At 45.4% G+C, this 24,902-nt stretch overlaps 1 protein-coding gene across 3 annotated transcripts in view; it reads left to right on the plus strand.

Moving 5' to 3' along the window:
• kctd18 (potassium channel tetramerization domain containing 18) overlaps positions 1–11,494 on the plus strand; it is a 38,617-nt gene extending 27,123 nt beyond the window's left edge. For 2 of the 3 annotated variants that reach the window (XM_033023540.1, XM_033023539.1), the window contains exons 5-7: positions 737–876; positions 6,659–6,761; positions 9,267–11,494. In XM_033023540.1, the coding sequence (XP_032879431.1) occupies positions 737–876; positions 6,659–6,761; positions 9,267–9,828 (805 nt within the window). In that variant the 3' untranslated portion in view covers positions 9,829–11,494. The remainder of the gene's footprint in view (positions 1–736; positions 877–6,658; positions 6,762–9,266) is intronic. The other variant, XM_033023542.1, reaches the window with a different exon arrangement.
• The last annotated feature ends 13,408 nt before the right edge of the window (positions 11,495–24,902 follow it).

Consider the following 24,902-nt stretch of genomic DNA (forward strand, 5'->3'; position numbering starts at 1 on the left):
GACCACACGTGGATTTACTGACAACAATTAAGGAGTTTCAATTTGAATTACATAACAATATTGAACACAATTGTCATTTTATTAAATAGTATTCTGAGTAGACAATTTAGTTGATATAGTTAACCAGCAGAGTTAACATTTAAATTTATAATAGCAGTCCACTGATAACATAACACTAGCCTTGTGTCATTGATTATAAATGCATATAAAACTCAGTTCAACATAGATATACAATCCCTGTCATCTTTCTCCTCTTTTTAACATATTTCCTCCCTCTACCTCATCCTCCTGTAACAAATCCCTTGCCCAGCCTCTCCCTGTCCCTTTTGCTCTCCTCTACACCTCATATTCCTTACCTATTCCACATCCTGTCCTTCACTCCTTTGCCAGTCACGCACTCCTTGGTCTTGACCACACTCACCCTATCTCTCATGTCTTCACCTTAGTTTGGCCTCATCCCCTTCCTCTAGATGGCCACTTTAACCCCAGACCACTGAATGCTTTTGTGCCCAACCATTACCTGGCACCTGCATCCTCTTCCCATGGCCCACCCTTCCCTCACCCACTGGTGCCTCCTTCAAACAGGCATCATTTTAATGCCAGTCCATGAGAGTACAAGGTATTAATGATTTACGGCAGGTACAGCGTTACCAATTGATCACGTTACATCTCAGCTGTCTTGCAGTTGAAGTTGAATGTCCAAGTATGCCGCTGCTTCATATTTCTGTGTTTGCAGGGAAGCTGGAAACAATCTACAATACATATGGAGCTACTACTCAGCTGGTGAGCTGAAGAAAATGATGGATGCGTTTGACTCTTGGGAGGGACGAGGTACTTATCCTTCATGTCAACATAAAAACATTAAACACTGTGAAGGTGAGCTGTAGAGCTCATATGTATCTGAAATCATGCTTTGGATGATCACCAATTTCCCCACCAGCTGCATCTGTAGATGTGTTTCTTGCACTCTTATTTCCCATGATGGATGATTATTACAAAGGTAAACTGTTGGAAACCAAGGGCAAGGGACAATATTCGTCAACTGCCTGTCAAATTGCAGCTTGTTTTGCAGAGCAGTAGGATTAAACCTTAAAAGTTAAGAATTACAGAAAGTGGCAATACACATGTAATCACTGCCTAGATCATTTCTCTTTATTTCATCTAGCCGGGATGGATAGGATTTAAAATATCAATGTGTGTCTTCTTCTGCTGAGTGTCCAGTTTCAAACTATTCTATCGGGGATGAAATGGAAATGTAGCTCACAGAATTCTTCTTCTCCTCAGGCAGTATCCAAAATGATGTATTTCCTTCTGCTCCAGGTCTGTGGGTTCTGAGATGGCGCATAAGGCCATTACGGAATCTGCAGGCTCTGTGGTGGTTGTGACAGCAGGTTCATGATATGTGGGTGGATACAAAGGAAGAAGTGATGGCGTGCTTCTGTGTGCTCTCAACAAATGATTCAAGGTACTTAAAGCCATCCTGGATGCCTCCTGCATTTAAAGCCATCCTGGATGATTCCCACTGGATTATGAAGATGTTACATTTTATCAAAGAGACATCCAAAACCTTGAAGCCTTTCTACGATCCTCTAGTGCAGTATCTGTTTCTAGTGTTTAATATCAGACATATGACGTGGACTGCCCCTCAGACCAGCCAGAGTGTTTTTATAGCCTCAAAGATGGGGATGTTGACGTGGGAGAGGATTTTGGGTTGCATATCCTGGTGATAGATTTGGTGGACTTCTCAGGTGCACTGTTGTTGATACTTCTCAGGCACTTTGTGATGCCTGCTGTAGATAGTCCATGTTTCAGAAGCGTACTGGGTGTGTCGTAATCACTCATGCCTGGTAGACAATTAGTGTAATGCTGGATTTAAGGTCTTGATCTTTGAACTCTTTTCCTGATAAAAGCTGTTATGGCACTCTGATGGTAATGGTGAATTCCAACTGTTGGCCTCCTCTGAAAGGTGGCTGCTGAGCTATGGAAGTGATCTTTGTTTTCCGACATCTTGTTATGGACACTTATTCCCCGGATTGGTGTTTTGGAATGGGGGCAAATTGGCAGAGGGTTTTTGTGAATATTTAATGCAGGGACCGTTCTCTTTGAAGTTTCAGAATGTATCAACACAAGCGTATCTTGCAGCTCGATTACTGAGATTGGACTGCCATTTTTTTTCTAGAATGGAGGAGATGTAGGTTCAATCATTCCGCCTGTAGATTAGTTCAAGTCCAGCGGGAAGCTTGTTAGAAATGAGATGCAATTTTGAGGCTAGAAAGACTGAGAAAATCATCTTGATGACTCCAGTCTGCACTGTTAGTGAATCTGTGTTGGACCAACTGGCATGGAATCTCAAATCTGCATGGCCTCACGTCACAGATGTAGAATGGATGCAAGTCTTTGAGGCCGAATCTCAAAGGGACTTGCATAGTTCCAACCGAGTGACAGATCAAAGTATTTTGTAAGGTAACGGAAGTAATTGATACTGCTCCCTGCATTTCTCTTGGGGTTATGAAGATGGTGGCTTGATGATCACGCTCATTGTACCTCTTGATAGGCACAGATCACACTGATTTGGACAGCAGTTATTCAATCACTGGGAGGGGCTGGATGAGGAGGATCTTGATGAAACTTGCAAGTAGACTTCTTTGTAGTTATCGCAATATATCTCTATTCATGAAGTTAGTCACAATTATGTTGCAGCTACGGTTCTTGTGCTTCTACTCTTTCCTGGTATGAGAGAGGAGGCAGTGACTTTGTGTCTGGATTTCATCATTGCCACATTTTAAAACTGAAATAGGAATGTAGCCTACTCCCAATGGTCTTGGTGTTTTGTGGTTTATGGCCATTTTAATTTGCTAGGCTGGAGAGGCAACAAGCCTGGACTGGGGAGTATGCTGCAAGATATTGCCAATGGTATTTGTGAACTCTCCTCTATAGTAGGGTGGGCTCTTGGATATTTGAGCAATAAATGGTCTTGACAACATTGAAGTATCACCACATGACATTCTTATCTGTCCTTTCCATCGCCATCTATTATTGAAGTCATTTATAAATAATAATCTTCGATATCAGGCTGTTTTCTCTCCACCGAGTTGTGATGGAGCTTCCAATCTGAGAAGACGTGTTTGTGATCAGTTAAACCTCCTGGCTGTTCTTATAGACAAGAGACAATAGGTCTCTAGCAAGTAGACTTCTTTGTAGTTATCGCAATATATCTCTATTCATGAAGTTAGTCACAATTATGTTGCAGCTGCGGTTCTTGTGCTTCTACTTGTGGTTCTTGTCCATTCGGCCCTTCAAGCCAGCACCGCCATTCAATGTGATCATGGCTAATCATCCACAATCAGTACCCCGTTCCTGCCTGTTCTTATGGTGGACTTCAGGATTGTCCAGCCATTGGGCATGCTGCAATTCCTGTTGGTTGGTTACCATGTTGTCTGCGAGACATTATCTGAGAAAAGCTTTGGCTTTGACTCTCCTGTGGCAAAGTTTCTGCCGTCATTGTTTTGGGGATAACAGAGCAGATTAGTGCAGTCAGTCCAAAAGTTAATTAGGATCTGTTGCAACAGTTGACAACAACAACCCTGCAGTGCCAATTGCTGAATTTGGAGTGTTGCCATGATGTCTTGTGCTTGCCTTTTCCAACAATACGGTATTGATTATGGCAGAACCTTGGCCCATGCATTGGGTTATTGCGTGGACTCATTAGAGGTGGCTTTCTTCAGGTCTTTGTCAAAACTCCTTGCCAGAGGTTTGTGTCTCTTCCAACCGGGCATTGAAGTCATCCTACAGGATCTGGAGTGAGTATTTAGATTTTCACAAATTCAACGCAGAAAGACTGCGTGGCACCACTCAAACTTTCCAGGTATTGGCTGTCGATGGTGGAGTCCTGGCTCCATGCTGGAGTGATCTGCAGGGTCGTAGATTGCTCACTTATCTCACAGGGTAGTTCTTGAGATGCTGGACTAACACATTTGTGATGGCAAAGCTCATTCAATGCAGGCGGAGCTTCTCTAGCGGAAGAATGTGCACCCTTGTCCCCTGACATTGCTGCCCCTCTTCCTGTCGTGCCGTGCAGCACTGTCTATGTCAGAGCTATTAAAATGTCAGGACTATTAAAATGGAGTGATATTGAAATTATCACTGTTGGGACAATCCTGATATTCTAGGTTTGAAACTTCATACCAGGGAGCGGAAATGCTGTATGAGTGGTAGCTTTGAAGGGAGCTGTTACATGTCTGCTACCAGAGAGGCTTGATTGAGTGACTGCTTGGTCCAGTGGCATGGGGTACAATATGTATGAAGACCAGATTCAGATGCAGAGATATTAATCATTAATGGAACATGAATTTACAGCTGCACCACCCAGCTCATTCAAGCCCACCATCAACAATGATTGTGCCTGTCCTGTCCTTCCCTCACCCTGGCCCTGCCCACTCCATTTCACTCCATCCCACCCAGCGCCCCCCTTTCACCATCTCTCCCCCTTGTGTACACTCTCCCTCACTTGTCCTCACGTGAGCCATCGCCTTCCCTCCCCCTCGTGGACACCCTCACCCTCCCTCCACCTTGTTCGCACATCCACCATTGCCTTTGCTTCTCTACACCTTCTTTGCATCTCCAGTTCCTTCCTGCACTATTAATTCCATGTGTTACCCAAAACATTAGCTTTACATTGTGACACCAGAGACAAGTCTGAGTTGAGAAATTGAATATACAGCTGATAGAAACAAATGTCCTGCTTAAGCAAGAGCGATGTGGTGTCAGGCACAGCTATTGATAAATCACCAAGTAAAGAAAATGGTATTTTTCCTTAGAGCAGCTGCGTACTTGTATCTATCACTTTCAAACTCGAAAAATGATCATTTAATTGAGTTTTTAGAAGAGGGTGACCAAGATTGATGAGAACAGTGGAGTACATGGACCATAGCTAGTTCTTTGACAAGGTACTGCATGGCAGGCTAGTCTCAAAAGTTAGATTACATGGAATGCAGGCTGAGCTAGCTAATTGGATACAAAATTGATTGAAATGTAGGAAACGGAAGGTGGTGGACACAAAATGCTGGAATAACTTAGCAGTAGTCAGTCTCGACCCAAAACGTCACCCATTCCTTCTCTCCAGAGATGATGCCTGTCCTGCTAAGTTACACCAACATTTTGTGTCTATCTTCGGTACAAACCAGCATCCACAGTTCCTTCCTACACAAACAGAAGGTGGTGGTAGAGGGTTGTTTTTCAGAGTGGAGACCTTTAATATGTGGTGTAACACAAGAATCGGTGCTGGGTAAACGATTCGTTATTTATATTAACAATTTGAATGTAGGTGGCATGGTTAGTAATTTTGCAGATAACGCTAAAATTGGTGATAAAGTGGGCAGAGAAAGGTGTTACAATGGACCGATGGGCCAAGAAACGGCAGATGGCATTTAATTTGGATAATCAAGGAGGCATGGTGGTGCAGCGCTAGAGTTGCTCCCTTACAGTGCCAGAGACCCAGGTTCGATCATGACTACAGGCGCTGTCTGTACAGAGTTTGTACATTCTCCCCGTGACCTGCATGGATTTTCTCCAGGTACTCAGGTTTCCACCCATACTCCAGACGTACAGGCTTGTAGACTAAATTGGCTTGCTATAATTGTAAATTGTCCCTAATTTACGATACGATAAAACCTTTGTGCAAGGTAGTGTGAGTGTGCGGGGATCGCTGGTCAGCACGGACCCGGTAGGCCAAAGGGCCTGTTCTGCACTGTATCTCTAAACTAAACTGAACGCAAGGTGTAGCATTTTGGTAGGCCAAACTGGGGCAGGACTTGCACAGTACATAGTGGAGCCCTGGAGAACATTATAGAACAGCAAGATATAAGGGTGCAGGGACATGAAGCTGGCGACACATATAGATAGGATAGTGAAGAAGAAGCACTTGCCTTCATCGATCAGGATATTAAGTACAGCTCCATCTAACTCTCTCTTGAATGCATCCAGAGAATTGGCCTCAACTGCCTTCTGAGGCAGACAATTCCACAGACTCACAACTCTCTGGGTGAAAAAGTTTCTCCTCATCTCTGTCCTAAATGGCCTACCCTTTATTCTTAAACTGTGGTCCCTGGTTCTGGACTCCCCCAACTTCGGAAAAATGTTTCCTGCCTCTAGTGTTTCCAATCCCTTAATAATCTTATATGTTTCAATGAGATTCCCTCGCATCCTTCTAAATTCCAGTGTATACAAGCCCAGCTGCTCCATTCTTTCAACATATGACAGTCCCTTCATCCCGGGAATTAACCTGGTGAACCAACGCTGCACTCCCTAATAGCAAGAATGTCCTTCCTCAAATTTGTAGACCAAAACTGCACACAATACTCCAGGTGTGGTCTCACTAGGGCCCTGTGCAATTGCAGAAGGACCTCTCTGCTCCTAAACTCTACTCCTCTTGTTAAGGATATGTCCCAAGATTCAACCTATTCCATATTATAATTTGCACAACAGTAAATATTTTTATTCAATTTTTAATATTTTTAATGTTGTGTGAACAAAATATGCAAAATTCCCTTTATCGTGTTCATTCTGTTTGAGCGTAATTAATTTGTGACTAGGTGTATATAGTCAGCCTTGATGTATATCTCTTGCTGCATATAGACACAGTATTTTGTTTTACCTACAGGTGTTAGTTATTGGAGAGTGCCTCAAGAGCTGATAGAATGTTGGACCCTTGAGGGCCGGCCTTTGCAAGGCAACAACGAGACGGTGGCACCAATTCAGAAACGGTAGGAGTTTGTCTCTTCACGTATTTTGTTTCAGAAATGTGTTTCTCATCTATACAATACAATACAATACAATTTATTGTCATTTGAGCCTCAGTGAGGCTCAAACGAAATTCTGTTTCCACAGACATACAAACAAAGACAATTCCTAGACATACACACAATTTAGTTCACACAAACATCCATCACAGTGGACCCACTGTGATGGAAGGCAAAGTCTTTTCTCTCCCCTGTTCTCCATGTCTCTCCCGATGTCGAAGCCCCAGGCGGGCGATGATAAGTCCCACGGCCATTTTAGGCCGTGCCGGGCGATTTACGGCCCCGCTCCCGGTCTAGAAGTCTCGAAGTTGGAGCCCCGGCGGGTGCTGCAATGTCCCACGGCCATGAAGCCGTGCCGGGCGATGTATGACCCCGCTCCGGGGTCATCCATCTTAGGGCGGCATAGTGGTACAAGGGAGACACAGAGGCACAAGGACAGCACAGTGGCACCAGGGCAGCGCAGGGGCACCAGGGCATCTCAGTGGCACCAGGGCAGCTCAGTGGCACCAGGGCAGCTCAGTGGCGCAGGGGCAGCTCAGTGGCGCAGGGGCAGCTCAGTGGCACCAGGGCAGCTCAGTGGCTCCAGGGCAGCTCAGTGGCTCCAGGGCAGCTCAGTGGCACCAGGGCAGCTCAGTGGCGCAGGGGCAGCTCAGTGGCGCAGGGGCAGCTCAGTGGCACCAGGGCAGCTCAGTGGCACCAGGGCAGCTCAGGCGCAGGGGCAGCTCAGTGGCGCAGGGGCAGCTCAGTGGCACCAGGGCAGCTCAGTGGCACCAGGGCAGCTCAGTGGCTCCAGGGCAGCTCAGTGGCTCCAGGGCAGCTCAGTGGCACAAGGGCGGCTCAGTGGCTCAAGTGTGCTGCAGCAGTAGAGTTGCTTCCTGACAGCCCTAGAGACCCGGGTTTGATCCTGACTACGGGTGCTGTCTGTAGGGAGTTCATACGCGACCACGTGGGTCTTCTCCAGCTGCACAATTGTTTTTCCACATCCACAAAACGTGCTAATTTGTAGGTAAATTAGTTTCTGTAAATTGTCCCTTGTGTGTAGGATAAAGCTAGTGATGGCTGGCCGGCGTGGACTAGCTGAGCTAAAGGGGCTGTTTGCACACTGTATCTTGAAACTAAACTGAGTGGAACTAGCACTTTGTGTGTTAAATATCCCAAAGCTACGTTTTTTTAAATTTGCTAATTCATAAACTACTTGTAAAACTGAAATTTAAATGAAATACATTTTATTTATTATAGCTTTATAATGCATGCAGTAGGAACGTGCTTAGATGTAAAATACCGTATTTCCCGGCAATGAAGACGCACCCCCAATTTAAGTTGCTAAATTTTGAGAAAAGGATGGCGAGACAGGATCAAGGGTTTGGTTTAGTCCAGGGGTCGGCAACATCGCCTACGTGCCCCGGGACTGGCTGCAGTTTCCAGATCCCTCGTGCCCCCAGGACTAGCTGCAGTTACCGCCTGGGACTGGCTGCAGCGTCCAGGTCGCCTGCCCCGGGACTAGTAGAGAGAAAGAGAGAGCCCGGGACGGAGCAGCCAGCCTTCTGCCCAGTACCGACCCGCCAACCACCACCTCCACCGGTTGCGCCTGTGCTGAAGGACACTGTAGCTGGCTGGCTGGCAGGTTGGCAGAAAACGCTGAGGTGGCGGCTGGTTCCGCAGTCCAGTCCCGGCAGCCGCTCGCAGCCACCCGAGCTACTTCCCTCCCGGGCCACAATCCGGTGTCTCCGCGGCCGGAGCGCCGCGGCAGTGGTGAGTGAGTGAGTTGCTGGCATGATCCCCGACCCCCTACTTCTCAACGCTCCTGCCCTCTCCACAACTTTACCCCTGGCAATCCAGCCAATTTGTGCAGCCCAGGCTGTGCTGACCCAGGCCAGACTCCCCACATGCTGTGAAAGGAACTCTCTTCCCCCCCCCCAGCGCGCTGCTCTTTTACAGCCGCTTCCCACTTTACAGCCGCTTCCCATCAGCTGCCAGCAATGAGGGATAGACCTGACATCGTTCTTGATGTTGCTGTACTGAGGGATAGTCAAGTCTATCTTTCTTGGCTAACAACCTAACCTTCGGCCTCCAAGACGCAGGTATATTTTCGTGCCTTATTTTGGGGTAAAAAGTAGCGTCTTCATTGCCGGGAAATACGGTAGTTGCTACTAGAGAAAGACAGTTAATCAGAGTGATTCTAACTTTAATCATTCCAAAATTTCATGAGTTTAAAGTTCTAATTAAGAAAAGATAGAATCTGCTATATTGCTATTTTATGCCTTTTCTAGATAATTTAAGTTCACTTAAAAGAAATCTTAAATATTTCCTTTCCCCTTAGTTAATTTTTCACTATTTGGCATTATGCTAAACTTCTGAGCTTTATTAATGCTGCTTTCGAGTGGGATACTAAAGCACATCAGCAACCATTTTTTTGTTTTCAGTTTTGCTTGACATTTACGTTAAATGCAAGTTTTATATATCTTCTAGATGTCCTGTTGATGCCAATAAAACAGAAATGGAAACACCCAAAAAAAACCACAAACCTGTGGAGTTCTCTGGCCCATCCACCAGCACCCAGATTAAAGTGAAGAATTCCGGATCAGTCAAACTATCGACTCCAGCTGCAACTTCTAAGACTGTATTCAACTCCACAGTTCATCTCAAAACCGTAGCGGTAAAGAGAGCAAGTACTGGGGAGTTTGTAAACCACAGGACAGCATCTTCTAGTGACAGTGGGTGTTCTGGATCAGGTGCCCAGAAATCTGTCAAATTTCAAAATGCTGAAAGTGCGGTAGAACCTGGTTGTAAAGAAGCAGTCAAACTGCCAGAGAAGAAGTTGATGGTGAATCGAGTGATCAAGTTGAAAAGAAAACTGCCTTTTGCAACACTTGTAACACCAGTGGATCCATTTAAGAGTAATGATAATGTGAATATAGGTATAGATCCATGTGCTTCAGAAAACCCTCACACCTCCATTACACTGAACTCAATGGATGACTATCTAGAGGATGTATGTGAAAGTGGCAGGAAACAGGAAGAGAATGGTTAAATAGCTGAGGTTTGAAAGAGAGGAGAGGATGGATCCTTTAGTTGGTTAGTTAAGACTCTGCATTTGAAACCCGCTGATGCTTAGCATAATTTCCAAAGAGATTTTACTGCTAGATCAGAATTCTAGTCACTTAGCTAGAAGTGGAAAGTTTGTCCTTTCAGTGATAGTTCAACGGGTTTATCCAGACCTTAACACTTGACCAAAGAGAAAACGGATTTGATATCTGATCCGTGCTTCGTGGCCTCCTCCTGTTTGGATAACATTATAGGTGCTATTGAATGCTTTTAGTGGATGGATGGGAAGTCTTTGCCAAGTCTTTCAGCCCAGATCGTTATCCACCAATCCTTTTGGAGCCGTGTGCATGTGTATGGTGGACACAGGACTAGACTTGTTTATGGTTTCTCCATCTCCCACATCTGTGCTGATGTAACCTACCAAGTACTCTTCAGCAATGACGAGCTGTAGGTGAGAAGGAACTGAAGGATCTTTGAACTGGTTATTAATTATACCTCAACTCATCCTGCCTCTTGTGTCTCCACTACATGAAAATGCAAATAGGATATTTTAGCATACATTCGATAACATCTTCTAAAATATTCCACATTTAATTTGGTTGAATGCTCCATAATATCTAATTGGGCATATCTTAAGGCTAACAGTCTCAAGGCATGTAACAGAATGCATCTTGTGAGAGCATCCATACATTGTGAAAAAAGCAGAAATTAAATTATCCTTGGAGAACAGTGCGCACGATAAAATAGTAATGATGATAAATAGTAATGCCATTACTATACTGCAAAAATAGGGGGAAATTTGATTGACAAATTGCAGCTTCTGTAAACAGTACCTATCTTCATTTCCTGGTCTAGTGGAAGCATTTTGCCATTATTAGCACAATATTTTTTAATGAATTTTGTGTTTGTGCACCTGTGTGTGAAAGAGACAACAAATATGTTAGACAAAAAAAACTTTTTTGAACAATAGAGTTAGCTTAAAACAAAGTTGTGTTTTTTTGCGTGTGAGAAGGTAGCTACAGAGCCTGGTCATGATGCAAAGACCACACTTTGTTCAGTTATTCCTTGTGTTTGGCTTGCAGAGTTTCATGTTCCTGCTCATGTCTGGCATATATTTTGGTTGTGTGCGTGTGTGTGTGTGTGTGTGTGTGTGTGTGTGTGTTTGGTAGCTTTTCAAGAAATCTAATTGGGTTTCTGCTCTTAGGATGACTTAGTTTGTTAGTTTTATGGGGGGGGGGGGGGGGGGATCTAATTTTCCGACACTGGTCAACGATAGCATTAACAGTTTATTTTGAAATCAAGGCCCTATATGTAGGAGTTATGCCTGGAACAGAAGATTTGTACGATTAGACAAGTGAACTGTTGGTGCTCAGAAGCCTGTGTTTTCAATGCATTCAGGCATAAAGCAGCAGAACTTCCTTGATGAGCAATATTCAATGCTCCATGTAAAAGTTCAAGGGTGGTTACACTGTGGGAATCACTGAACCCGTTTGTATCAAGTGTGCATGGGAATTTAATTGATATACTTGAAGTACATGGTTTAGTGGAAAACTTTTGGCTACAGTTTTATATTTAAAATTTGAATGCTCCATATTGTATAGATGAATTGTTTGTTTTACTAGAAAATAAAATATGATTCTGCTTGTTCTTATATGATCTTATAGTTTTCCTACTTCTCATCTTGTATGCTTCTGTTCCAGTTATCAGTGTTTAATAAGTGTTTTCTGTTTCATGGCACTGATAAGCCTCGGATAAAATAATTCACGCTTAAGAAAAAGCGCATTATTTTATGATTATTTGATGCAATTATTTCATCCAAACCTTGATAACCAATTGCTGCAGCTAATTAAACAGGAAGCATCTGTTGTGGAAGCTAAACCCAGTTGTTTATATTCATAAAGAACAAACAGAAAAGTGCTTGGGTGAGGTACCAGATGATCGGAGGGTGTCTAATGTTGTACCTCTATAAAGGGTTGCAAGATAAAGCCTGGGAACTGTAGGCCAGTGTACCTAATGTCTGTGGTAGATAAGTTCCTAGAGAGAATTCTGACGAATAAGAAGTATATGCATGTAGCTAGACATAGGCTGACTAGAGATAGTTAACGTGGTACACAAAAATGCTGGAGAAACTCAGCGAGTGCAGCAGCATCTATGGAGCGAAGGAAATAGGCAACGTTACGGGCCGAAACCCTTCTTCAGACCATAGGGGCAGTAGTAAGCCATTCGGCCCTTCGAGCCAGCACCACCGTTCACTGTAATCATGGCTGATCGTCCACAATCAGTACCCCGTTCCTGCCTTCTCCCCATATCCCCTGTCTCCGCTATCTTTAAGAGCTCTATCTTACTCTCTCTTGAAAGCATCCAGAGAATTGGTCTCCTGAGGCAGAATTCCACAGATTCACAACCCTCTGTGTGAAAAAGTTTTTCCTCATCTCCGTTCTAAATGGCTTACCCCTTATTCTTAAACTGTGCCCTCTGATTCTGGACTCCCCCAACATCGGGAACATGTTTCCTGCCTCTAGCGTGTCCAAACTCTTAATAATCCTAGGTACACAAAAATGCTGGAGAAACTCAGCGGGTGCAGCAGCATCTATGGAGCGAAGGAAATGGGTGACGTTTCGGGCCGAAACCCTTCGTCAGACTTCTTAATTGCTACCCTTCTTAATAATCCTATATGTTTCAATAAGATCCCTTCTCATCCTTCTAAATTCCAAAATATACAAGCCCAGACGCTCCATTCTATCAACATATGACTGTCCCACCATCACGGGAATTAACCTCATGAGCTGCACTCCTTCAATAGCAAGAATGTCCTTCCTAAATTTGGAGACCAAAACTGCACACAATACTCCAGGTGTGGTCTCACTATGGGCCCTGTACAACTGCAGAAGGACCTCTATGCTCCTATACTCCTCTTGTTATGAAGGCTATTGCCATTCTCTTTTTTCACTGCCTGCTGTACCTGCATGCTTACTTTCAGTGACTGATGAACAAGGACCCCCAGATACCGTTGCACTTCCTCTTCTCCCAACTTGACACCATTTAGTTAATAATCTGCCTTCCTGTTTTTGCTACCAATGTGGATAACCTCACATTTATCCACATTAAACTGCATCTGCCCACTCACCCAACCTGTGCAAGTCTCCCTGCATCCTCATAACATCCTCCTCACACACAGTTCATACTGCCACTCAGCTTTGTGTCATTGCAAACTTGCTAATGTTACTTTTAATCCCTTCATCTAAATCATTAATGTATATTGTAAATAGCTGTGGTCCCAGCACTGAGCCTTGCGGTGCCCCACTAGTCACTGCCTGCCATTCTGAAAGGGACCTGTTAATCCCTACTCCTTGTTTCCTGTCTGCCAACCACTTCTCTATCCATGTCAGTACCCTACCCTCAAAACCATGTGCTCTAATTTTGCCCACTAATCACCTATGTGGGACCTTATTAAATGCTTTCTGAAAGTCCAGGTACACTACATCCACTGACCCTCCCTTGTACATTTTCCTAGTTACATCCTCAAAAAATTCCAGAAGATTAGTCAAGCATGATTTCCCCTTCGTAAATCCATGCTGACTTGGACCGATCCTGTTACTGCTATCCAAATGTGCGGCTATCTCATCTTTTATAATTGACTCCAGCAACTTCCCCACCATCGATGTCAGGCTAACTGGTCTATAATTCCGTTTTCTCTCTCCCGCCTTTCTTAAAAAGTGTGATGACATTAGCTATCCTCCAATCCACAGGAACTGATCCTGAATCTATAGAACATTGGAAAATGATCACCAATGCAAGGGATTGTGCGTGGGAGATCGTGTCTCGCAAATTTGATCGAGTTTTTTGAAGAAGTAATCAAGAAGGTTGACAAGGGCAAGGCCATATACGTCTTTATGGATTTCATTAAGGCCTTTGATAATGTTCCACATGGTAGGCTGCTCTGGAAGGTTAGCTCGCATGGGATCCAAAGGAAGTTAGCTACTGGATGCAGAATTGGCCTCATGGAAGGAAACAGATGGTGTTGGTGGAAGGTTTTTTTTTGGACTGGAAGCCTGTCACTAGTGGTGTGCCTCAGGAATCGGTGTTGGCCCATTGCTGTTTTGTGGTTTATATTCACAATTTGGATGAGAATGTGCAAGGCGTGATTGGTAAATTTGCAGATTATACTAAAGTAGGTGGCGTCGTAGACAGTGAAGAGGTTAATCAAAATCACTGCAGGTTCTTGATCAGCTGGGCTGAAGAATGACTAATAGAGTTCAATGCAGATAGGAGTGAGGTGTTTTGGGATGTCAAACCCAGGGCAGGACCTTCACAATGAATATCAGAAGACGAGTTTGTTCCAGAGTAGAGGAATGGAGGTGCACAATTTGCCCAAAGTGGCGTCACAGATAGAGAGGGTGGTACAGAAGGCTTTTGGTACATTGACCTTCATCAGTCACGGTATTGAGTATAGAAGTTGTTCAAAGACTTTAGTGAGGTTACATTTGGAGTATTGTGTTCAGTTTTGGTCACCCTGCTATAGGATATCTCTAAGCCGGAAAGAGTGCAGAGATTTATGAGACAGTTGTCAGGACTGAAGAGCCTTAGCTAGAGGGAGAGACTGGACAAGCTAGGACTTTATTCAATGGAGTGCAGAAGGCTAATAGAAACATAGAAAATAGGTGCAGGAGTAGGCCATTCGGCCCTTCGAGCCTGCACCGCCATTCAATATGATCATGGCTGATCATCCAACTCAGTATCCTGTACCTGCCTTCTCTCCATACCCCCTGATCCCTTTAGCCACAAGGGCCACATCTAACTCCCTCTTAAATATAGCCAATGAACTGGCCTCAACTACCTTCTGTGGCAGAGAATTTCAGAGATTCACCACTCTCTGTGTGAAAAATGTTTTCCTCATCTCGGTCCTAAAAGATTTCCCCCTTATCTTTAAACTGTAACCCCTTGTTCTGGACTTCCCCAACATCGGGAACAATCTTCCTGCATCTAGCCTGTCCAACCCCTTAAGAATTTTGTAAGTTTCTATAAGATCCCCCCTCAATCTGCTAAATTCTAGCGAGTACAAGCTGAGTCTATCCAGTCTTTCTTCATATGAAAGTCCTGCCATCCCAGGAATCAGTCTGGTGAACCTTCGCAAGAACCTATGGCAAGAATGTATTTCCTCAGATTTGGAGACCAAAACTGTACGCAATACTCCAGGTGTGGTCTCACCAAGACCCTGTATAACTGCAGTAGAACCTCCCTGCTCCTATACTCAAATGGACGATAGAGGTGATACAGGTGTTTAAAATAATGAGGGGAATTGATAAGATAAAAGCACAGAGTAAATGGAACCCGAGGGGCAACCTTTTCACTGAGAGGGTGGTGGGGATATGGAATGAGCTGCCAGAGGAGGTAGTTGAGGTAGAATAATACCATTCAATAGACTCTTGGAAAGGTTTCGAGGGATGTGGATCGAATGCGGCGAAATGGGAGTAGCTTAGCTGGGGCATCTTCATCAGCATGGACGTGTTGGGCCGAAGGGCCTGTTTCCATGCTGTATGTCTCTGACTAATTGGCTATTTGAAATCATATTTTAAAGTAGCATCTTAATAAAACTACCATTGATTAATAAATTTACTGCCAACCATGAACGAGACAGCATACTTTGCAATACGAAAATAATGAGGAAATGCCCATCATTCTCTAAAAACAACTGAATGTCAGCAACATATTTGTTGACAACAGAAAGGCTGGGGCTGTTGAAGAAGTTAGGTATCAGGAATCATTTGAATGAGTTCCACATTTGTTTCCTGAACTGCATCAGCCAGATGGCTTCCATTTTGGTCACTGTTCCTCGTTGATCCAATTCCATTACCGCTAAGGATCCATACAGTTCGGCTTTCCAGGAGGGATAGTAAGCTTACTCTTTTTCATTGCAGGTACAGCAGGTAGTGAAGAAAGCGAATGGCATGTTGTCCTTCATAACAAGAGGAGTTGAGTATAGGAGCAAGGAGGTCCTTCTGCAGTTGTACAGAGTCCTAATGAGACCACACCTGAAGTATTTGTGCAGTTTTGGTCCCCTAATTTGAGGAAGGACATTCTTGCTATTGAGGGAGTGCAGTGTAGGTTTACAAGGTAAATTCCCGGGATGGCGGGACTGTCATATGCTGAGAGCATGGAGCAGCTGGGCTTGTAGACTCTGTAGTTTAGAAGGAAGAGAGGGGATCTCATTGAAACATATAAGATTATTAAGGATTTGGACACGCTAGAGGCAGGAAACTGTCTGAGTCCAGAACAAGGGGCCACAGTTTAAGAATAAGGAGTAAGCCATTTAGAACGGAGACGAGGAAACACTTTTTCACACAGTTGTGAGTCTGTGGAATTCTCTGCCTGGAGGCCAGTTCTCTGGATACTTTCAAGAGAGAGCCATATAGGGCTCTTAAAGATAGCGGAGTCAGGGGATATGGGGAGAATGTAGGAATGGGGTACTGATTGGGGATGATCAGCCATGATCACATTGAATGACGGTGCTGGCTCCAAGGGCCAAATGGCCTACTCCTGCACCTATTGTCTATTTCTCTGGAGACATTAAATATATTGCTTCCCTTCCACTGATCTAGCTGAGACAAAAGACTACAAATTTAACCTGGGACTTTGTCCGTATCAGTCAGTGTATATGACATTTTGTATGGCACATTAAGCCATCCATGCTAGATTTTCGGCACACCAGAACATAACCTTGTATTTCATTGTAGGTAAATCCCTCCCTACCTATGTTCAAGACACCTCAGACACTCTCCGTCGTCTCCGCGCATTCCATTCTCTAGGCCCTCATCTTCACCATGGACGTCCAGTCACTCTACACCTCCATCCCCCACCAGGATGGTCTCAAAGCCCTCCGGTTCTTCCTCGACCAGAGAAGCAACCTATACCCAGCCACTGACACTCACCTCCGCCTAGCGAAGCTGGTCCTTATCCTCAATAACTTCACGCTTGACTCCTCCCATTTCCTCCAAATACAAGGCGTAGCTACGGGCACACGCATGGGCCCCAGCTACGCCTGCCTCTTTGTCGGGTACGTCGAACAATCCTTGTTCAATACGTACCAAGGCCCCATCCCCGACCTCTACCTCCGTACATTTGGTGCCACCTCCTGCACCCATACACAACTGACTGACTTCATCCACTTCACCACCAATTTCCATCCGGCACTCAAATACACCTGGACTATTTCCGACACTTCCCTACCATTCCTTGACCTCACTAACTCCATCGCAGGTGATAGACTTCTGACCGACATCCACTATAAATCTACTGAGTCCCATGGCTATCCGGACTACAGTTCTTCCCATCCTGCTTCCTGTAAGGACTCCATCCCCTACTCCCAATTCCTCCGTCTACGCCGCATCTGCTCCAAGGATGAGGCGTTCCACACATGGGCATCTGAAATGTCCTCATTCTTCAGGGAACGGGGGTTCCCCTCCCCTACTGTAGATGAGGCTCGCACCAGGGTCTCTTCCATACCCCGCAACACTGCTCTCTCTCCCCATCCCCCCACTCGCAACAAGGGCAGAGTCCCCCTAGTCTTCCTTTCACCCCACCTGCCATCACATACAACAAGTAATCCTCCGTCAGTTTCGCCACATCCAACGTGACCCCACCACTCACCACATCTTCCCACCTCCCCCCATGTCTGCCTTCCGCAAAGACCGCTCCCCCCGTAACTCCCTTGTCAATTCTTCCCTTCCCTCCCATACCACCCCCTCCCCGGGCACTTTCCGTTGCAACCGCAAGAGATGCAACACTTGTCCTTTTACCTCCCCCCTCGACTCCATTCAAGGACACAAGCAGTCGTTCCAGGTGCGACAGAGGTTCACCTGCATCTCCTCCAACCTCATCTATTGCATCCGCTGCTCTAGTTGTCAGCTGATCTACTTCGGTGAGATCAAGCGGAGGCTGGGCGATCGTTTCGCCGAACACCTCTGCTCGGTCCGCAATAACCAACCTGACCTCCCGGTGGCTCAGCATTTCAACTCCCCCTCCCATTCCCCATCCGACCTCTCTGTCCTGGGTCTTCCCCATGGCCAGAGCGAGCACCACCGGAAATTGGAGGAACAGCGCTTCATATTACGCTTGGGGAGTCTGCATCCTGGTGGCATGAACATTGAATTCTCCCAATTTTGTTAGCCCTTGCTGTCTCCTCCCATCCCTCAGCCCTCGGGCTCCTCCTCCTCCTTTTGCCTTTCCTCTCCCCGCCACCCCCCATCAGTCGGAAGAAGGGTTTTGACGTTGCCTATTTCCTTCGCTCCATAGATGCTGCTGCACCCGCTGAGTTTCTCCAGCATTTTTGTCTACCTTCGATTTCATGTTTTACAATTGACTTATTATAATTTACATTTGCACAATTTTCTTCAATTCTAATTTTTGCTTTTAAAATTGTAATTCAGAGAAAATAGAATGGATTTTGTAGTCAGTGCTGAAACCATTATGCTTGTAAGTGACAAGTTGTCTCCAGGGCATGAAAGTCATCTTTTCCTGTGTTAGCTGCTGTCATATTGTCATTTACGACAATCATTGTCAACCACCAATTGTCATGAAGCTGAAAACCAAAAATGTTGGAAATACTCAGCAGGTTCGGCTGTGGAAGAGTCAACTTTTCGTTGGAACATCGGAGGTTGAGGGAAGAGTTGATAGAAGTATATAAAATTACCAGCGGCATTGATAAAGTAGAAAGTCAGAACATTCTTTCCAGGGAATGTCCAACACTACAGGATATTGCTATAAGGTGGGAGGGGTAAAGTTTAATGGAGATGTGTAGGACAAATGGTTTACTCGGTAGTGGGAGCCTGAAATGTATTGCCAGGGGTGGTGGTGGAGGCAGGTACAATAGTGGTATGTAAGAGGCTTTTATATAGGCACATGGAAGTGCAGGGAATAGAGGGATATGGATCATTTACTGGCAGATGAGATCAGTTTAACTTGGCATCAAGTATGACACAAACATTGTGGGCCGAAGGGCCTTTTCCTGTGCTGTACTGTTGTAAATTTGCAAGAACTGGGAAGGAGAGAAAATAAGCTTGTTGTACTTCCAGAGAAAACAAGTGCCCGACAACAGGAAACTCAGAGTTGTCCCAGTCAACTAAACCTGGGTGCCCCACCCTTCAGATAGGCCCCAGCTAACAATGGCCAGTTTTCTTCATCGTTGTTATTTTCATTCATTTGTTCTATATCTCTCTGTATCACCGTCTATATCTCTTGTTTCCCTTTCCCCTGACTCTCAGTCTGAAGACGGGTCTCAACCTGAAACATCTCCTATTCCTTTTCACCAAAGATGCTGTCTGACCCGCTGAGTTATTTCAGCTTTTTGTGTCCATCTTCAGATATCTGATCCGGGTTTAACTTTTTCAATGTAGAGGAGAACTTATTGTGAACACTGAATGCAGTTCGCTAGATTGGGAAGAGTACATGTGAATTGCCGTGTCACCAGGAAAGACTATTTGGTATGTGGATCGTGGGAAGGTAAGTGAAAGGATGTGTATTGGATCGCTTGCAAATCATAATCATAATCATACTTTATTAGCCAAGTATGTTTTGCAACATACGAGGAATTTCAATTGCCATACAGTCATACCAATGAAAAGCAACAAAGCACAAAATACATTTTAACATAAACATCCACCACAGTGACTCCTCCACATTCCTCACTGTGATGGAAGGTGAAAAAAAATTCAATCTCTTCCCTTCTTTGTTCTCCCGCGGTCGGGGGCCTCAGGCCTCTGATGATGGGACAATCTTGGCTCCCGTAGCCGGCGGTCGGGCCCTCCGCGTCAGAGCGATCAAGCTCCCACATCGGGGGGGAATCTCAGCTCACCCGCGCCGGGCGATCTGACCTCGGGTTGGGGCTGTTCGAAACTTTCCGCATTGTTTGGAGCTTCCTAAGACTGCGAGCTCCTCGATGGTGAAATCCGCAGGCCGCTGGATTGGCTCCAATGGTAAGTCCACGGCCCCACGGTGGGGCTCAAAGTCAGTCCTGAGCAAGGCTGCCAGCTCCATGATGTTAGGCCGCAGAGCGACCGGAGATACGATCCGGAAAACAATCGCATCTCCTGCAAGGTAAGAGATTGAAAAAAAGTTTCCACCGCTCTTCCCCACCCCCCCCCCCACCCACATAAAACAAACCAGAGAACATTAACACATACTTTTAAAACACACTAAAAATAACAAAAAAAAGACAAAAAGACAGGCAGGGTTGCAAAACACTTTAACTCCCCCTCCAATTTCCACACCAACCTTTCTGTCCTGAGCCGCCTCCATTGTCAGAGTGACAAAGTCGCAAGGTTTTTTTCAAAGTTCGCTTCCCGCTTGCAAGGTTTTTTCAAAGGACTTGCGATCGGAGCGACTGGCAGCTTGTTCGGTTTGCGGCTGTGAGCAAGCGGCGGCTGTGAGCGAGCGGCGGTGACCTCAAGATCTGCAGAACGCTCGTTCTTTCTGCGCGTTTTGAATAAAGGGGGGGGGTGGGCGTAACGTGACTCGTGGAAAACTGCGCATGTGCATTGATGGCAACTGCATTCATCCACAGAGGTGGGGGGGGGGCATGAGGCAGGTGGGCCTCGATTGGTGGGCATGTGGGCATTGTGACGTCCGCAGCTGGCAAGCGGCGATTATTTTTTTTAAAGTGAGTTTTGTGAACAACTTTATTCAAAATCTGGGGAAATAATTGAGCAAATTGAGAGAGGAGTGGATTTCTGAAATAAGTTAAATCCCTATCGAAATATGTAAAAATCACCGCGTTTTTGTGTCTGGTTTTCGAGGAAATAGGTTTCAAAGGCAAAAATGACACACACCCACACACACAGAGTTTTAAAAGTATACTAGACTAAGTGGAACCCATTGGGTCCCAGCATCACATGGGAGGGCTGGTCACCAACGCAATATTCCACCTCTCCATCAATTACAATATTGCCTGCCAGTGGGGAGGGGTGGGGGACTTTCTGTTGCGCTAGTGTTGGTTGTTGCAGGCCGAAGGTACTGGTTTCCAGAGGGCTAGTATAGACATTGTGGGCCGAATGGATTCTTGGGCTGACAGCCAACGGTTGCAACGATTTTAAAAGGCAAGCCAAGGCAAACAATTGGGCAGCAAACAGCCACCTGCAACCAAAATTCATTTTGTGAACACAAACCTTTTTTAAAAAAGGTGAGGCAAACAATTGGGCAGCAAGCAGCCTCCTGACAACCAAAGTTAATTTTGTGAACACAAACTTTTTTTTAACAAAAGGTGAGGCAAACAATTGGACAGCAAGCAGCCACCTGACAACCAAAATTCATTTTGTGAACACAAACTTAAAAAAAAAAGGCGAGGCAAACAATTGGGCAGCAAGCAGCCACCTGACGACCAAAATTCATTTTGTGAACACAAACTTTAAAAAAAAAAAAGACAAAGCAAACAATTGGGCAGCAAGCAGCCACCTGACAACCAACATTTATTTTGTGAACACAAACTTTAAAAAAAAAAAGCGAGGCAAATAATTGGGCAGCAGCCTCTTTACAGCCGCATCGAGTAGACGTGGGTTCAGTGTTATTCGCAGCTCAGAGAGCTGTGACCCTCTCGCTTCCTGGGTCTGGCAGAGATTGAGTGAGGCACGACACTTCCGGGTTTTATAGTCCCTCCCCCTGCCGCCTGCAGGGGGAAGCAGAGAGAATGGGGAATTTTCTAAAAACATTAATATCTTTCTCATTTTTCAACGACGGGAAAAATCCTCCACTCCCGGAAGGCGGAGGGGGGCTCCGAGCGAGGTGGCCAAAAATGACGGCCGTAGGTGATGGCGTTCTGTCGGAAATCGCGCCACAGCGGGCCAAAAGCGGTCAAGATCAGAGATTTATCAATATAGATACTGTATCTGCCACGCATCTGCCCACTCACTCAACCTGTCCAGGTCACCCTGCAACCTCCTAACATGCTCTTCACAGTTCACACTTCCACCCAGCTTTGTGTCATCCGCAAACTTGCTAGTGTTGCTCCGAATTCCCTCTTCCAAATCACTCCACTCGCCACTCTGAAAAGGACCGATTCACTCCTACGCTTTCCTTCCTGTCTGCCAACCTATTTTCTATCCATGTCAACACCCTACACCCAATACCATGTGCTCTAATTTTAGTCACCAGTCTCCCGCGCGGGACCTTATCAAAGGATTTCTGAAATCCTAGATACACTACATCCGCTGGCTCCCCTTCATCCATTTTACTTGTCACATCCTCAAAAAATTCCAGAAGATTAGTCAAGCATGAGTTCCCTTTCATAAATCCATGTTGACTTGGACTAATCCTTTTACTGCTATCCAAATGCCCCATTATTACCTCTTTAATAATTGACTCCAGCATCTTTCCCACCACCGAAGTCAGGCTAACTGGTCTGTAATTCCCTGTTTTTTCTCTCGCTCCTTTCTTGAAAAGTGGGATAACATTACCTATCCTCCAATCCACAGGAACTGATCCTGAATCAATTAAAAACTTCGGAAATATAGGTGGGAATGTGTCGGGAAGATGTTTATTGCCTCGACTGGAAAGATGTAAGATGTGTGAAAATGGGAAGGCTGTGGCCTAGTGTTTGGAAGAAAATAGGAAAATAATTTTAAAAATAGGAAGATTAACCACACACACACACACACACACACACACACACACACACACACACACACACACACACACACACACACACACACAAACAAACAAGATGAAGAGTTTTAGTATTATAGAGATTAATGTCTATACCTCTGCAATGTTGGTCTATTTCCTTTGTCCTCTGATTCTTAGCCTCTGCAGATATCTCTGATTTGCTGCTGACAGAAGAAACTAAATGGAAATTAGATGATTGATGTGCAAAACATTTCTGAGCTTAATTGTTCATCCCATTCCTAGTTGCTCTGTCTGTTTGAGTGGAAGCTGGAAGAGTATCTAACCTTTGCTGGGCACCTCTAACCTTTAGAACTTGATACTGAATTCAACATCAGTTGATCAGCCGTTCCCTGGATGGTTCAAATGAATGGTCAACAGTCTACCACACTTTTTTCTCTGCTATGATACTGCCTGACTTGCATTAATTCAACATTCTTTCTTCAGATTTCCAGAAAACTGTGGGGTTTTATCTCTCACAGTCATGTGTTTCTACTTCAATCACAACTGATCTTTCTCCTGACAGACCAGCTTTAATTAACTAGGTAGACTGTTACTTTGCTATTCCACCTAAACCACTTTGGATGGGGTGCGAGGGTAGCCAGTGGGTCTTGAACCCTCCAGTGAGTTTAGAGACTGGCTCAACCGAGCAGGCAAAGTCTGGTCCACTAGATTGGGTGGAGGAAATCCACTGGAGGGTTCAACGGCCAGGAAGATGGCTCAGTGGCTGCACTTCACATCCACCATGCTCATCTTTGGTCACCCTGTGCTTAGGGGAGAGGGTAGGGCTGAAGATGTCCTGGTTGTGTTTGTTCATAGGCCTGGCCAAGTTGCCCATTCGTAAGTTACGGCGCCAGACGGTAGATGAGTCTGCCCGAGCCGGATGCCTGCCCTTTTTCCGGGGTTACGTCCACGCCTGGGTGAGACCACACCTGGAGTATTGTGTGCTGTTTTGGTCCCCTAATTTGAGGAAGGACATTCTTGCTATTGAGGGAATGCAGCGTAGGTTTACAAGGTTAATTCCTGAGATGGCGGGACTGTCATGTGCTGAGAGAATGGAGCAGCTGGGCTTGTACACTCTGGAGTTTAGAAAGATGAGAGGGTATCTCATTGAAACATATAAGATTGTTAAGGGCTTGGACTCGCTAGAGGCAGGAAACATGTTCCCGATGTTGGGGGAGTCCAGAACCAGGGGCCACAGTTTAAGAATAAGGTGTAAGCCATTTAGAACGGAGACGAGGAAACATTTTTTCTCACAGATAGTGGTGAGTCTGTGGAATTCTCTGCCAGAGGGCGGTGGAGGCCGGTTCTCTGGATGCTTTCAAGAGAGAGCTAGATAGGGCTCTTAAAAATAGCGGAGTCAGTGGATATAGGGAGAATGCAGGAACGGGGTACAGATTGGGGATGATCAGCCATGATCACATAAAATGGTGGAGCTGGCTCGAAGGGCCGAATGGCCTACTCCTGCACCTATTGTCTATTGTCTATTGTCTATTGTGATACTGGAGAGGGGCTGCACGCCCCCTCCTGGAGATTTCCAGGACAGCTGGGCACCACAGGGGGTGGAATGTATCCTTGACAAGGATTGTAATATAGTTGTTTCATTTTCAGTATATTTATTATTTTAAAATATTTGTTTTACTTTGTGCTATGGTGGTGGGTTTGTTGGTATTGTTTGTATTGTACATATTATTCTTGTAAATAATTGATTAAAATAAATTTTGGTAAAAAAAAAGAAGTGGGCTCAGCAGAGCACTGTGGAGTAAATGGCATGTCCGAGCACGAAAGAAGATGTGGCCATCCAGTGCAGCCAAGGGACTTTCCAACCGTAACGTCTAACTCTGCCACTGGAATCCAGCTGCTGCGGCTGAGAGGGTGGGGCTGCTCGTGTGCAACAGGCTCTCCAACTTCACCTCTCCCACGCACAGGTTTTTGCAAATGCACAACTATGCTATCGTCGTTTGTGACCAGCCACCACCACAGAGTCATAGAGTCATAGATACAGTGTGGAAACAGGCCCTTCGGCCCAACTCGCCCACACTAGCCAAACAATGTCCCAGCTACACTAGTCATAGAGTGATACAGTGTGGAAACAGGCCCTTCATAGTCATAGAGTGATATAGTGTGGAAACAGGCCCTTCAGCCCAACTTGCCCACACTGGCCAACACCACAAAGTCATAGAGTGATACAGTGTGGAAACAGGCCCGTCATAGTCATAGAGTGATACAGTGTGGAAACAGGCCCTTTGGCCCAACATACCCACACCAGCCACCACCACACAGTCATAGAGTGATACAGTGCGGAAACAGGCCCTTTGGCCCAACTCGCCCACACTAGCCCAACAATGTCCCAGCTACACTAGTCATAGAGTGATACAGTGTGGAAACAGGCCCTTCGGCCCAACTTGCCGA

The sequence above is a fragment of the Amblyraja radiata genome, chromosome 7 (genome assembly GCF_010909765.2).
Source record: "Amblyraja radiata isolate CabotCenter1 chromosome 7, sAmbRad1.1.pri, whole genome shotgun sequence".
Lineage (NCBI taxonomy): Eukaryota > Metazoa > Chordata > Chondrichthyes > Rajiformes > Rajidae > Amblyraja > Amblyraja radiata.